The 16177-nt window shown below is 37.5% G+C and overlaps 1 protein-coding gene across 2 annotated transcripts in view; it reads left to right on the top strand.

Moving 5' to 3' along the window:
- Positions 1-698: 698 nt before the first annotated feature.
- PRG4 (proteoglycan 4) overlaps positions 699-16177 on the top strand; it is a 21150-nt gene continuing 5671 nt past the window's right edge. For both annotated transcript variants that reach the window (XM_029228938.1, XM_029228937.1), the window contains exons 1-4: positions 699-795; positions 3705-3827; positions 5128-5247; positions 15167-16177. The exon at positions 15167-16177 is cut by the window's right edge and continues 876 nt beyond it. In XM_029228938.1, coding sequence (XP_029084771.1) covers positions 720-795; positions 3705-3827; positions 5128-5247; positions 15167-16177 — 1330 coding nt within the window. In that variant the 5' untranslated portion in view covers positions 699-719. The remainder of the gene's footprint in view (positions 796-3704; positions 3828-5127; positions 5248-15166) is intronic.

Below are 16177 nucleotides of genomic sequence, written 5' to 3'. Positions count from 1 at the left end.
CTGTTGATTTTGTCTAACCTTTGGACTAATTGGTTCATCCCAATGTATTTGCCCTGGTATATAAGACTTCCAGGACATTGGAGAAATTCATCTCTCCTTTTACGGGTAAGTGTCAAAGTTAACTTGCTTCATGGAATTAAATGCGTTTTCAGTTCAATAGGGATATACCTTATTAAAGGTGTTTGAAAAGATTTATAAGGATAGTGGTTGGAAAGTTTTGAAAAGGATCACATTTATGCAATACACCTGCTGGAAGCTTATAACTTTATTTTGAGAGTTAAGGGAAAGTTGGAACAATAACTCTTGTTTGTTAAATTAAATTTTACTGAAGCTGGTTATTTTTTTTTTTTTCCCCCAAGATAGGATTTAAACCCTGCACTGTAAGTACATGTTGTAATTTGAATAGAGTTTGAAGACAAGTCTGTTTTCTATTTGGGGAGATTCTAAAGTATTAAAATCGTCAGTAACATGACTGTGATGGTGATCTGATTATTTTTTTCTGCACAAGATTAAATCTAATGGTCAAATATTTACAACGAATTAAGGCTGGTTACTTTAAAAGTCTTGTTTCAAGAATCAGATGGTTTTTATCATTAAATTCCATTTTAAAAATTACTGAAACACTGTATGTAACACAGGCATAAATTAGTCGTGAGATTCAAGAGCAGTTTTCTGATACTTTTTTCTTTTCAGCAAGGGCTCAGTACCCGAAAACAACTATGGAGAGGAAAATACTTCCCATTTACTTTTTGTTGCTGCTTTCTGTTTTCTTGATTCAGCAAGTTTCTTCTCAAGGTAACTTAACCATCAAAAATTTATTTAACAACTATTGCTAATCATTCAGTTCTGACTTTTATGACAACAAAAGAAATAGATTTCTAAAAACGTATATTTGTTTAAGTTTAATACATAATAAAACCTTAAAATTATGTATAGAATATATAGCATATTTATAAGCATTTTGTATTATGAAGTTTTTCAAGAAGTTTTGAGCTTTTCAATGGAATAATTTTTGTACTAATTATTCCTATAGTTCTCCCAAAGGTTTAAAAAAATATAGACACTTACACAATAAAACTATGCTGAACTGATAAAATATCATCAGATTAACTGAAATGAACAATATGTATATAGCATATAATTTTTTCCTACATGTTTACAAGGAAATTTAATCTTTAATCTTTTACATCAAATAAATTATGGCATCATGTCGATATATTACAATGAACATTTACAGTGTTTCAAATGACATTTTATTAATCTTGAAAATGCGCCTTCTTTCTCATAAGGACTGTTCATCCAGATATAAATTTACACAGGTATGAATGTCATTTTATATTATAATATTGAACCATTCACAGCCATCCAAAAACAGAGTTAGTCCTGGATGAACAGTTCTTGTTATTCATTTTTAGAGAATGTTAAGGTACATTCAGTGTAATCACCTTAACAGAAGTCTCTAGCATCACAAGATAAATTACTTAACAATAACACCAAGCTTTGGATTTTTGTTTCCTTTTCTTTTTTTTTTTTGGTTCAAGTTATTGTTTTTTTTTTTAAATTAATTTTTATTGGAGTATGGTTGCTTTACAATGTCCTTTTCTTTTTTTCTTTTTCTTTGATAAGCAAAATCTGAGAGAAGAAAAATCAAGGTGCATGACTGTTATGGCATTGTTTACATTTCCAGTAAAATAATTAAATAAGCCTGAGCATGTGAGATAGCTGCCTGCCATGGACATAGTTTCAGAATCACTTAGATAAGGTGGGAAAACGCATGAAAGAAAATATAAATATTTAATCAGGAATGACGAATACCAGGGTGTATCCAAACCCTCTGCTCTCTCAGAATAATATTACAAGGTTCATAACACTGGGTGCATTTCCTGAGCTACCTCTCCTCTGTGATACAATTGGCTGTTCACTAGAACAGTTTTACTCTCCTTTAAATAAATGAAATTAAAATTAGTTGTTAAAATCAACATCAATAAAAGTAGGACAGCCATTAAATCTATGGAAATAAATTTTCCTGTAAAGATGATTGACTTCCTATTTCAGAAATCTGCTAGTTATAAAAGAATAACCTTTTGATGTTGTCTTGTCTGCTTTTCTTGCGTTCTCAGCCTCTTCCCATTCTTTTTTCTTTATATATATGTATTTATATACATACACTATATATGATATGCATTTTTGTATGTATTGTGCACATGTGTATGTAAAAAGTTCTGAAAGTTGTCCTAATGTTTACTGTTTTATTTGCATATTAAGACTTTAACTTTCCTGGACTCATTATTTTGAGTAATTTTTCAGTGTGCTTCTGCGTCCCTCTATGGATTTAGGACATTTCACCTGCCAGTTTCTATTCCAGAGATGGATTCAGTTGTTACATTTCTGAGGTTATCTTTCAGGGAGGTTTTCAAGGTGTTTTCTAAATGACTTAAAAAATATATTTAAGGATAATTATGCTTTTGTTTTTGTTTTGTTTTACCCAAAATAACTCTGTTCATGACCTTTATTCAAGTCCAGATGCTTTTCAAGAGTCACCTATTTGGTACTCTCTTTAGTGGTGGTCGTAAGCATCTGACTTCCCCAACACTTATAGTGCCCAGTTATCCCCACCCATGAGAGGAGCAGGGGCCTAGGAAAGTTTGTGCTGGCATGACTAGCTTGCTGTAAACGTATGATCAGAAATGAGAGGCAATGTGTCAGGACAAGTTTGGGTATCAGAATCAGATATATTAGAGTTCAAATTCTAGGTGGGCTGTTTACTTAGGATGACCATATAATTTACTATGCAAATCAAGACACTTCTAAGAGTGAAAGAGGTCACTATGAATGATTTTTTAAAATTTATTTATTTTATTTTTGGCTGCGTTGAGTCTTTGTTGCTGTGACCGGGCTTTCTCTAGTTGTGTCGAGTGGGGGCTACTCTTGGTTGTGGTGCGTGGGCTTCTCATTGCTGCGGCTTCTCTTGTTGCAGAGCACGGGCTCTAGGTGCGCAGGCTTCAGTAGTTGTGGCTCGCAGGCTCTAGAGCACAGGCTCAGTAGTTGTGGCGCACGGGCTTAGTTGCTCCGAGGCATGTGGGATCTTCCCAGACCAGGGCTCGAACCCGTGTCCCCTGCATTGGCAGGAGGATTCTTAACCACTGCGCCACCAGGGAAGTCCACTATGAATGATTAATAGGTGTTAATTGACCTGTAATACATATATACTGGAGTTATTAAGTAGCTGGGTGCCCTTGAGCAAGTTATTAAAATTTCCGTGTTTCAGCTTTCTTACCTCTAAAAAAGAGACTACTAATACTCTCCTGGCAACGTTTCATAAGCATTAGAGATAATGTATGACTCAGTGCCCAGCACAGAGATGCTCAGTAAATGGCAACTAGTCATCATCCTAGTAGCAGTATCAGTAGAGCTGTAGCTGCCAGCCCTCCTCCAGGAATACCATCCTCTTTTGTGCAAAGCCATTACTCAGCCTGATTTTCAAAAGTGCATTTATCTTCTCAGTCTAGTAATGAATAAAATGGCATGATCAAGGTCACCTAGGAGACCAGGCAAAAGTCACCTGGACCCATTGCTTACCATCATTCCCAGCCTTTCCAATTGATAAAATTCTGCCTCATCAAGCAGCTTTGTCCTCCTCCCTAGATTTCTTCCTTTTTACAAAGTGGCTTGGCCCTGTTTACACTAGTATTGTATAATTTTAGATTTATCAAGCTGTGCAGGGAGATGTGGGGAAGGGTATTCTAGAGATGCCACCTGCAACTGTGATTATAACTGTCAACACTACATGGAGTGCTGCCCTGACTTCAAGAAAGTCTGCGCTGTAGGTAAGTCCTGAGAGCTGGTGTCTCCTCTGTCAAGCACATGTCCTGTGAGAGTCTCCTTGCACCCCTTGCAGTGCTGTTGTCACACTATTTCACTTCTCTGTGCGGAAGTGCCTTTCCCTTCCCTTGCATAAATGCTGCAGTGTGCTGTGCCTGAGGGTGGTGTCAAAGCTTGTGATCACTGGGGGAGGTTAAGGGGAGCCTGGAAGTCTGTCACTTGCACAAGGTTACTGACTAGTGCCAAGTATCATGTCTTGTTTTAAATAGAGGCAATACTATGACTCAGGAATCATTAAGTAAATAGTAATGAGTAATTCTTTGCTATTAACCAGAGAGGTAATTGCTTAGGGATGGAGCCCTTCAATAGCTTCATCAAAAAATTCATGGACATAAAATAATCTTGCTGTTTAACTTTTTGTTATTAATATGTTTCTAAATTACCTGAAAAAGGCACTTTAAAAGTGTTTAATAATGAGTGTATAATGATGAATTTCAGTTACATCCCAAAGGGTATGAATTTTAAATTATGATACTTCATTTAAACATACTTTGAACCATTTTCTTGTTAACGTGCAAATATTTCATATTTAATTTATGAAAGTTATAATTAAAAGTGGCTCAAAGTTATATTTGCTTCAGAATTTGCATGTGAAGTTGATAAATATATTGTTGTACAATTTGTTTGTTGAGTAAGGTAATTATTTCAAATAGGCCTGGGTAAATCATCGTGACTTTAACCAAGACTTTTTTGGAAGTGAGCAGGCTTCTTATATAGTCCATATCATGGGATTAGGCTGAAATCTTTCAACTCTACACCATACCCAGTTTGTCATGACAAAGATTTCTGTATTATAAATGATTTTTGAGCCTAAACAGTGACCTATTTATATTAAGCCAGCTCTTTAGAATATATTGTTGTAGAATATGCATGCTCAATTGACAAAAATCTACTTAAAAAGTAGCAGTATCAAAAGGAGAGAATGGTGGGAATTCATATGAAGTGTACTTACCTCTTTAGGCATTTCCCAATTTTCCACTGTCCATACATGAAATGACTCAGACAGCATTGGGCTGTCTCTTGGAGCCTTGAAGGGCAAGAAAATTTTCCTTAGTCACCATATTTCTTTCTTGACCAGGACTGTCTCCACTTGGGAAACCATCTATCTTCCAAATTCCAAATAAAAGACTTAGCTATGCACTTTTGGAACTCTAGTCAGCTATAGGGTGGGAAATGGCTATCAATACATGGGCATGACTAATTGTGTAACCAATAATCCATAATGTTTTGCTTTGCTCTGGGTAGAGTTTTCCTGTAAAGGCCGCTGCTTTGAGTCCTTTTCAAGAGGGAGGGCGTGTGACTGTGACTCAGAATGTAAGAAGTACGGCAAGTGTTGTTCCGATTATGACAGTTTTTGTGAAAAAGGTAAGCATCTCAGTACCAATCAGTGCCTCTCAGTACAGCCAGATCTGTGCACCTGTCTTAGCTTCACTGATAATGTCTTAACATGCGGTACAACTCAGGTCGTGATTTTACTAACATATACGCTATTTCATATTAATTTTGTTTCACCAAGATGAATTAAAGAAGGAATGCTTCTTCTAAAGCACTCCCTGGCTCAGCCAGGCTCCAGGAGTGCAAGTGATTGCAGGTTGAGTAACGGAGAGGATAGGGGCTGGGCATACATGCTTTTCTCCTCCAGGTGTGGTTCAATTTCAGGTTAAATCGACAGTAAGCAGCTCATTTGATGATTTCTTGTCTAATCCTATGGTGATGACTCCACAAAGTCAACTGTCCTTTGAGCTATCTGTGCTTTTGCTCTCAATGTTTTTGAGTGTATATTTGAGGACAGAATCAACACGTCCAGCTTCTCTGAACTAGTAAATTTGAGTCAGTTTAAAGTACTAAGTTGATAGGCAAACCAAGAAGCTAACTGTCCATTGTATTTCCCTTCTGATCTTTACAGTCCTCTCAGTAGTCTCTATCTAAATGCCTGTGTGTGAAGGAGTCAATAAAAATAGGTAGTTCCATTTTAAAATCCTCTTCTCTGGTTTTGGTCCTGAAGGAGTACCCTTGAGGGCATAGAATATCTATGGGGGTAAAAGTGAAAATAAGCATTGCTTGCATAATCTTATTTTATTTAAACAAGGCTGCACCTTCTGCTTCTTTCAAACAGTGGAGAAATAGGGTGGAAAACTATTAATCAGCATAGTTAAGGAATATTTCTTAACTCTTCAATGTTTTCATTGGAGAGCATTCCAAAAATAATGGAGACAACCCGCTGTAATCAAAATCGCAGAGTTCAGAGTTCCTACAGCTTTCAGAAGGACACATGAGATGAGTGTTCCATATTTACTCATCACTCTGATAGCTGTTTTGGCTGTGAGACAAAAAAACTAAGAATTTATTTTGGGCAGAGGATGGATGGGGAGGGAAGATAGTTAGAGAATGACAAAGCATTGAGAGAACATGTTAATAAAGACAATAGTTTATGCTACCAAGTGGTGGGTCAGATTACTTGAGGTTTTTGTAAAACTCAAGGATAAAAAATTGATGAAGGTAGTGCATCATTTACAGAATTCACAGAGATAGTCAGGGTCCAACTGAAAATGAAGGCATCAACTAGATCTTCAGTACTTCATTTTTATTTATTTTCTTTTAAATTTTCTTTTACTTATTTTTTTATACAGCAGGTTCTTATTAGTCATCCATTTTATACATATTAGTGTATATATGTCAATCCCAAACTCTCAATTCATCACACCACCAACCCCCCCTGCAGCTTTCCCCCCTTCGTGTCCATACGTTTGTTCTCTACATCCGTGTCTCAATTTCTGGCCGGAAAACCAGTTTATTTGTACCATTTTTCTAGATTCCACAAATATGTGTTAATATACGATATTTGTTTTTCTCTTTCTGACTTACTTCACTCTGTATGACAGTCTCTAGATCCATCCACGTCTCTACAAATGACCCAATTTTGATCCTTTTTATGGTTGAGAAATATTCCATTGTATATATGTACCACAAATTCTTTATCCATTCGTCTGTCAATGGGCATTTAGGTTGCTTCCATGACCTGGCTATTGTAAAAGGTGCTGCAAAGAACATTGGGGTGCATGTGTCTTTTTGAATGATGGTTTTCTCTGGGTGTATGCCCAGTAGTGGGATTGCTGGATCATATGGTAATTCTATTTTTAGTTTTTTACGGAACCTCCATACTGTTCTTCATAGTGGCTGTATCAAATTACATTCCCACCAACAGTGCAAGAGGGTTCCCTTTTCTCCACACCCTCTCCAGCATTTGTTGTTTGTAGATTTTCTGATGATGCCCATTCTAACTGGTGTGAGGTGATACCTCAATGTAGTTTTGATTTGCATTTCTCTAATAATTAGTGATGCTGAGCAGCTTTTCATGTGCTTCTTGGCCATCTGTATGTCTTCTTTGGAGAAATATTTAGGTCTTCTGCCCATTTTTGGATTGGGTTGTTTGTTTTTTTAATATTGAGCTGCAGGAGCTGTTTATATATTTTGGAGATTAATCCTTTGTCCATTGATTCATTTGCAAATATTTTCTCCCATTCTGAGGGTTGTCTTTTCGTCTTGTTTATGGTTTCCTTTGCTGTGCAAAAGCTTTGAAGTTTCATTAGGTCCCATGTGTTTATTTTTGTTTTTATTTCCATTACTCTAGGAGGTGGATCAAAAAAGATCTTGCTGTGATTCATGTCAAAGAGTGCCCTTCCTATGTTTTCCTCTAAGAGTTTTATAGTGTCCAGTCTTACATTTAGGTCTCGAATCCATTTTGAGTTTATTTTTGTGTATGGTGTTAGGGAGTGTTCTAATTTCATTCCTTTACATGTAGCTGTCCAGTTTTCCCAGCACTACATATTGAAGAGACTGTCTTTTCTCCATTGTATATCCTTGCCTGCTTTGTCATAGATTAGTTGACCATAGGTGCATTGGTTTATCTCTGGGCTTTCTATCTTGTTCCATTGATCTATTTTTCTGTTTTTGTGCCAGTACCATACTATCTTGATTACTGTAGCTCTGTAGTTAGTCTGAAGTCAGGGAGTCTGATTCCTCCAGCTCCATTTTTTTTCCGCAAGACTGCTTTGGCTATTCGGGGACTTTTGTGTCTCCATACAAATTTTAAGATTTTTTGTTCTAGTTCCATAAAAAATGCCATTGGTAATTTGATAGGGATTGCATTGAATCAGTAGATTGCTTTGGGTAGTATAGTCATTTTCACAATATTGATTCTTCCAATCCAAGAATATGGTTTATCTCTCCATCTGTTGGTATCATCTTTAATTTCTTACATGTGTCTTATAGTTTTCTGCATACAGGACTTTTGTCTCCCTAGGTAGGTTTATTCCTAGGTATTTTATTCTTTTTGTTGCAATGGTAAATGGGAGTGTTTCCTTAATTTCTCTTTCACATTTTTCATCATTAATGTATAGGAAAGCAAGAGATTTCTGTGCATTAATTTTGTATTCTGCAACTTTACCAAATTCATTGATTAGCTCTAGTAGTAGTTTTCTGGTGGCATTTTTAGAGTTCTCTATGTATAGTATCATGTCATCTGCAAAAAGTGACAGTTTTACTTCTTCTTTTCCAATTTGTATTCCTTTTATTTCTTTTTCTTCTCTGGTTGACATGGCTAGGACTTCCAAACCTATGTTGAATAATAGTGGTGAGAGTGGATATCCTTGTCACGTTCCTGATCTCAGAGGAAATTCTTTTAGTTTATCGCCATTGAGAATGATGTTTGCTGTAGGTTTGTCGTACATGGCCTTTATTATGTTGAGGTAGGTTCCCTCTATGCCCACTTTCTGGAGAGTTTTTATCATAAATCGGTGTTGAATTTTGTCAAAAGCTTTTTCTGCATCTATTGAGATGATCATATGGTTTTTATTCTTCAATTTGTTAATACGGTGTATCACATTGATTGATTTGCGTATATTGAGGAATCCTTGCATCCCTGGGATAAATCCCACTTGATCATGGTGTATGATCCTTTTAATGTGTTGCTGGATTCTCTTTGCTAGAATTTTGTTGAGGATTTTTGCATCTATATTCATGAGTGATATTGATCTGTAATTTTCTTCTTTTGTAGTATCTTTTTCTGGTTTTGGTATCAGGGTGATGGTGGCCTCATAAAATGAGTTTGGGAGTGTTCCTTCCTCTGCAATTTTTCGGAAGAGTTTGAGAAGGATGGGTGTTAGCTCTTCTCTAAATGTTTGATAGAATTCCCCTGTGAAGCCATCTGGTCCTGGACTTTTGTTTGTTGGAAGAATTTTAATCACTGTTTCAATTTCATTACTTGTGATTGGGCTGTTCATATTTTCTATTTCTTCCTGGTTCAGTCTTGGAAGGTTATGGCTTTCTAAGAATTTGTCCATTTCTTCCAGGTTGTCCATTTTATTGGCATAGAGTTGCTTGTAGTAGTCTCTTAGGATGCTTTGTATTTCTGCGGTGTCTGTTGTAACTTCTCCTTTTTCCTTTCTAATTTTATTGATTTGGGTCCTCTCCCTCTTTTTCTTGATGAGTCTGGTTAATGGTTGATCAATTTTGTTTATATTTTCAACGAACCAGCTTTTAGTTTTTTTATCTTTGTTATTTTTTTCTTTGTTTCTATTTCATTTATTTCTGCTCTGATCTTTATGATTTCTTTCCTTCTTCTAACTTTGTTTTGTTTGTTCATCTTTCTCTAGTTCCTTTAGGTGTAAGGTTAGATTGTTTATTTGAGATTTTTCTTGTTTCTCGAGGTAGGCTTGTATAGCTATAAACTTACCTCTTAGAACTGCTTTTGCTGTATCCCATAGGTTTTGGATCATCGTGTTTTCATTGTCATTTGTCTCTAGGTATTTTTTGATATCCTTTTTGATTTCTTCAGTGATCTCTTGGTTGTTTAGTAACATATTGTTTAGCCTCCATGTGTTCGTGTTTTTTACGTTTTTTCCCCTGTAATTGATTTCTAATCTCATAGCGTTGTGGTCAGAAAAGATGCTTGATATGATTTCAATTTTCTTAAATTTACTGAGGCTTGTTTTGTGACACAAGATGTGATCTATCCTGGAGAATGTTCCATGCACACTTGAGAAGAACGTGTAATCTGCTGTTTTTGGATGGAATGTCCTATAAACATCAATTATATCTATCTGTCTATTGTGTCATTTAAAGCTTCTCTTTCCTTATTCATTTTCATTTTGGATGATCTGTCCATTGGTGTAAGTGAGGTGTTAATATCCCCCACTGTTATTGTGTTACTATTGATTTCCTCTTTCATAGCTGTTAGCAGTTGCCTTATGTATTGAGGTGCTCTTATATTGGGTGCATATATATTTATAATTGTTTTATCTTCTTCTTGGATTGATCCCTTGATCATTATGTAGTGTCCTTCCTTGTCTCTTGTAACATTTTTATTTTAAAGTCTATTTTAACTGATATGAGTATAGCTACTCGAGCTTTCTTTTCATTTCCATTTGCATGGAATATCTTTTTCCATCCCCTCACACTCAGTCTGTATGTGTCCCTAGGTCTGAAATGGGTCTCTTGTAGACAGCATATATATGGGTCTTGTTTTTGTATCCATTCAGCAAGCCTGTGTCTTTTGGTTGGAGCATTTAATCTGTTCACGTTTAAGGCAATTATCGATATGTGTGCTCTTATGACCGTTTTAATTTGTTTTGGGTTTGTTTTTGTAGGTCCCTTCTTCTGTTGTGTTTCCCACTTAGAAAAGTTCCTTTAGCATTTGTTGTAGAGCTGGTTTGGTGGTGGTGAATTCTCTTAGCTTTTGTGTGTCTGTAAAGCTTTTGATTTCTCCATCAAATCTGAATGAGATCCTTGCCAGCTAGAGTAATCTTGCTTGTAGGTTTTTCCCTTTCATCACTTGAAGTATATCATGCCACTCCCTTCTGGCTTGTACAGTTTCTGCTGAGAAATCAGCTGTTAACCTTATGGGAGTTCCCTTGTATGTTATTTGTTGTTTTTCCCTTGCTGCTTTCAATACTTTTTGTCTGTCTTTAATTTTTGCCAGTTTGATTATTATGTGTTTCGGTGTGTTTTTCCTCTATGGGACTCTCTGTGCTTCCTGGACTTGGGTGGCTATTTCCTTTCCCATGTTAGGGAAGTTTTCGACTATAATCTCTTCACATATTTTCTCCAGTCCTTTCTCTCTCTCTTCTCCTTCTGGGACCCCTATAATGCGAATGCTGTTGCATTTAATGTTGTCCCAGAGGTCTCTTATGCTGTCTTCATTTTTTTTCATTCTTTTTTCTTTATTCTGTTCCGCAGCAGTGAATTCCACCATTCTGGTTCCAGGTCACTTTTCCATTCTTCTGCATCAGTTATTCTGCTATTGATTTCTTCTGGTGTATTTTTCATTTCAGTTATTGTATTGTTTATCTCTGTTTGCTCTTTAATTCTTCTAGGTCTTTGCTAAACATTTCTTGCATGTTCTCAATCTTTGCCTCCATTCTTTTTCTGAGGTCCTGGATCATCTTCACTATCATTATTCTGAATTCTTTTTCTGGAAGTTTGCCTATGTCCACTTCATTTAGTTTTTCTGGGGTTTTATCTTTTTCCTTCATCTGGTACATAGCCCTCTGACTTTTCATCTTGTCTTTCTGTGAATGTGGTTTTTGTTCCACAGGCTGCAGGATTGTAGTTCTTCTTAGTATTTCATTAAAAAAAAATAACAATCAAACTATCTTGCATCTCACCCCTTAGTCTTTTTTTTTAATTAATTAATTTATTTTTGGCTGTGTTGGGTCTTCTTTGCTGCATGCGAGCTTTCTCCAGTTGTGGTGAGCAGGGGCTGCTCTTTGTGTCAGTGAGTGGGCTTCTCATTGCAGTGGCTTCTCTTGTTGCAGAGCACAGGCTCTAGGTGCGTGGGCTTCAGCAGTTGTGGAACGTGGGCTCAGTAGTCGTGTCGCATGGGCGTAGTTGCTCCACGGCATGTGGGTTCTTCCCGGACCAGGGCTCCATCCCATGTCCCCTGCATTGGCAGGCGGATTCTTTACCACTGCGCCACCAGGGAACACTTACTTGTTTTAAGATTGCTATAGATACCAGTTGTAGGCATCTATATATCTCAAAGTCATAACACTTCAAGAATTGAAGCAGTCAAGTGCCTCTGAATATGGGTGAGAAAACAATCCAAGAAGTCAAATAGTTTGCTCAAGATCACTAGTTAGAATGTGATAAAACTGTTTCTTGAGTTGAGGTACCTGGTGTTTTTGTGGGGTGGGAGGAGAAAGAGGGAAAGGTATGGTGGTCAGTTCATGCAGATTGCAAAAACAGAGTTCTGAGGAGAAGTTTGGTAAGAGCAGGAGGATTTATCACCACTGTCCTCTACCCAGAGTGCTTCCTCCTACCCCATTCTCTGCTTTCTTATCTTTCAGAAGTCCTTCTTTTCTTCTGGTTCCTAATGGTCAAAACATGTTCCATGTAGGTTAAAAAGATACACATCAAACCACTAAGCTGTTTATCTTGGAGAAGGGCAATACATTTTGAGGAAAGCATAATGTGAAGGTGTGAAATTCTTCCATGAGTTAATATTTATGTAGAACTTTTGTAATTAAAAAAAGAAAAAAAGAAACGTAAATTGGTATTATTTGATTTAAATGAATATGAAAACAGGAAAATGTAATTTTTATATTTATCTTCTCGAGAGCACAAACATCTGTCAACCACATGCAGTGATTATTTTGATATCACAGGAGGCTGGCACAAAGTATAGAGCTCATAAAGTATTTTTTAGGCAGGCAAATACCTTCAGAAATCATCTAGAAGAAACACCTCTGTTTGCAGGCAAGAGGGGTTCAGGAGGGTTTGCCCATTTGCCCAAGGTCACGATAGACCCTTGTAGGTCTAGAACTGGAAGTCTTCTGACTCCTGAGCCTTTGCTCCCCATCATAATTTACAATTTGAGAACCAATTTTTTTTTTGTAGCAATGCATCTTCAGATAGCTTGGAGTAGTTGGTGTTGGGCCAAGAGCCTGCCTATACAGGTTTTCACCAGCATTTACTCTTGAAGCCAGATGCATCAGTGCCTTTCACAGTTAGAGTTGCTGATGAATATGAACAAGAAGTTAACTGACCCATCTTGCTTGGTCTCAGTGCACAGTCCTGCATCACCACCACCTTCAAAGTCTGCACCTCCACCTCCAGGAGCAACTCAGACCATCAAATCAACAACCAAACGTTCACCCAAATCATCAAGCAAGAAGACTAAGAAAGTTATAGAATCAGAGGAAATAACAGAAGGTAGGAAGATGACAGATGTAAAAAAAGGAGGTTTCTGAGATGAAATAACCTGTAGGTGGACTTTTATAAGACTCCTCATAGTACAGGGTGATCTTCTGAGTCGTTAAAGGCTCATCACACTGCTTGTTTTAGGGCAGAGTTTAAGCCAAAGTATAAATGCTCAGTTATTTATTTTCCTTATTTACCAAACTCAGTATGGGACTAGGTTAAAATAATCAGAAGAAACAAGTCTTACTGTTTAAAAACAAAAAAAAAGCCATGATTTTGTTTGCAGAACAATTTGATTCTGTAAGATATGGGGAAGTTGAGAGCAAGTTATATAGTTATACCGCTAGTTATCTGTGACAAGCTCAGGTGCCTTGCTTTTAACTGACATTTACAAGAGCTGTTGCTCATAGTACTGATAAAACAAAAGCAGAACACAGACATTTGTAGATCAATAAATAGCATTTTTTGTTGTATTTGAACTGGCAGTTCTTTTTTGCTTTAAATCACAGTTGGTGTGATCAACTTTTTAATTTGATTTATAGAACATTCTGTTTCTGAAAATCAAGCGTCTTCCTCCTCCTCTTCCTCAACTTTTCGGAAAATCAAGTTTTCCAAAAATTCAGCTGCTAATAGAGAGTTAAAGAAGAAACCCAAAGGTTTGAGCATTGATAAAGATCAGTGACTATATCAATGCCATGTTAACAATAATGACCTAAAAGTAAGGCGTGTGGGTAGAATGATTTGAGGACATTTCAATATTTGGGGGGGGTATGTAACTTCATAAAAATTACTTTAGAAGATACCAGTGAAAATTTCCTATAGGAAATTAGTGCCAAGCAGCTAGGAAACCACTCTATAAAGCAAAGGAAGAAGATACTATAGAAGCAACTGTAGAATCACAAGATGGCACCAGAGATGACTATTAAGTTTTCTATTTCAAGTCCTGTCTACCTGACATCATCGCTTTCTTCTCTTTCCTCTATCTTGTCTTTTCATTTCTCCTTCCCCAGATTTATTTTATTTAACTTTTATATACTTCCTTAAGTGTTTTAAAATGTTAATCCATTAAATTCTCATACATTTCTGAGAAAGGCAATATTATTATCCACATTTTACAGATCCTCTTTATTATTTTCCTAATAAATTATCTGTCATATCTGGCTGATTTTTCTGTAGTAGAGAAACTACAGAATTGGCTATTACCTCCTAAAAAGAGATTCCCTTTGTTCTGCTTCTTTATTATTTCCTGAATTTCTAAAGTACATTCTCATTCTCCAGGAAATACTGGATTTTGGATACTGGAGTTTTGAAGAACTCATTTCCTGGGTGGTTATTTCCCTGAAGCCTTCTTTCCAGCTGAATAGCCAGATATTTAATCTTTGAGTTATCCAGAGAGTCTTGCACACAATAGAAGTGTTTGCTAAATGGAGCTCATCTCAGTGATGTGCCTCTTGGGCTCTGTATGTCACCTTTGGGGTAGCTGCTAAGGGAAATCCTGTTAAACAGGGTCTTTTGCTGCCATGGCATCCTAATCTCCTCTCTGTATCCCGAGACTGCTGAGTTTATCCAGGTAGAGGAAAGAAAGCAGTTAAAAGCCATGTGCACAGAAACAGGCCTAAGCAGGAACCATGGGGGTGACTGGAACAGATTCCTTGGATGTAGTTATAGAGGCCTCTGAGGGAATTGGTGCAGTGAGTCTAAAAGATGTTGGAACTAGGTTTCCAGTAGGAAGGAAGTGGCACCAAACAATAAGGAATAAGAAGAGTTGAGAAAGTGACAGGCAAAGAACACTGACATAAAGAGTAGAATTAGTGTTATTGATCATATTGATCATTTCAAAGTTGCCACTTGCTTCCATATATTCTATTGAGTTTTACTTGTGTTTTTCACCCCTTATCCCATTCATTCCCTAAAATAGCCCAATAAGATAGGTTGAGCATTTATCATTTTACAGTAAATTAATAGACATGTTAGAAATTAGCAATTTGCCTAGAGACAACACAGCTAGTCAATGATAAGGATGGCATCTTTATGTCACTATTAAAGAAAAAAAACTATACAAAAAGACGTATATTTTTTTCACTAGCAAAAGACAACAAGAAGAAAAGAACCTCTGAAACGAAACCTACCCCAGAACCACCAGTAATAGATGAAGCTGGAAGTGGACCGGACAATGGTGATTTCAAGCTCACCCCAACTCCTAACATTCCCACCACTCAACGTAATAAACTTACCACAACTCCCAAGATTACAATAGTAAAACCAATACTTTCTAAACCCAGTATTCCACCTAATTCTGACACAACTAAAGAGAAGCCTTTGACAGCCAATAAGGAGACAACAGATGAAACTAAAGAGACTTCTACAACAAATAAACAGACTTCAACTACTGCAAAAGAGAAGACTACTTCAGCTAAAGAGACACAAAATGCAGAGAAAACATCTACTAAAGACTTTGCACCCACATCTGAAGTTCCTGCTACATCTACACTCAAAGCTGAAACTATAAGCAAATCCCCTGCTCTCACCTCTCCCAAAGAGCCAGATCCCACCACCAAGGAATCTACACCCACCACCACCAAGGAGCCAGCTCCCACCACCAAGGAATCTACACCCACCACCACCAAGGAGCCAGCTCCCACCACCAAGGCATCTACACCCACCACCACCAAGCCTGCTCCCACCACCAAGGCATCTACACCCACCACCACCAAGGAACCAGCTCCCACCACCAAGGAATCTACACCCACCACCACCAAAGAGCCAGCTCCCACCACCCCCAGGGAGCCAGCTCCCACCACCAAGGAATCTACACCCATCACCACCAAAGAGCCAGCTCCCACCACCACCAAGGAGCAAGCTCCCACCACCCCCAAAGAGCTAGCTCCCACCACCAAGGAATCTACACCCATCACCACCAAAGAGCCAGCTCCCACCACCACCAAGGTGCCTGCTCCCACCACCACCAAGGAGCAAGCTCCCACCACCAAGGAATCTACACCCATCAACACCAAAGAGCCAGCTCCCACCACCACCAAGGAGCAAGCTCTCACCACCAAGGAATCTACACCCATCACCACCAAAGAGCCAGCTCCCA

Source organism: Monodon monoceros, unplaced genomic scaffold (assembly GCF_005190385.1).
Source record: "Monodon monoceros isolate NGI ecotype Baffin Bay Population unplaced genomic scaffold, NGI_Narwhal_1 Super_Scaffold_18, whole genome shotgun sequence".
Lineage (NCBI taxonomy): Eukaryota > Metazoa > Chordata > Mammalia > Artiodactyla > Monodontidae > Monodon > Monodon monoceros.
Note: the sequence above shows the minus strand (reverse complement) of the source record. Positions and strands in the feature narration are given on the sequence as shown.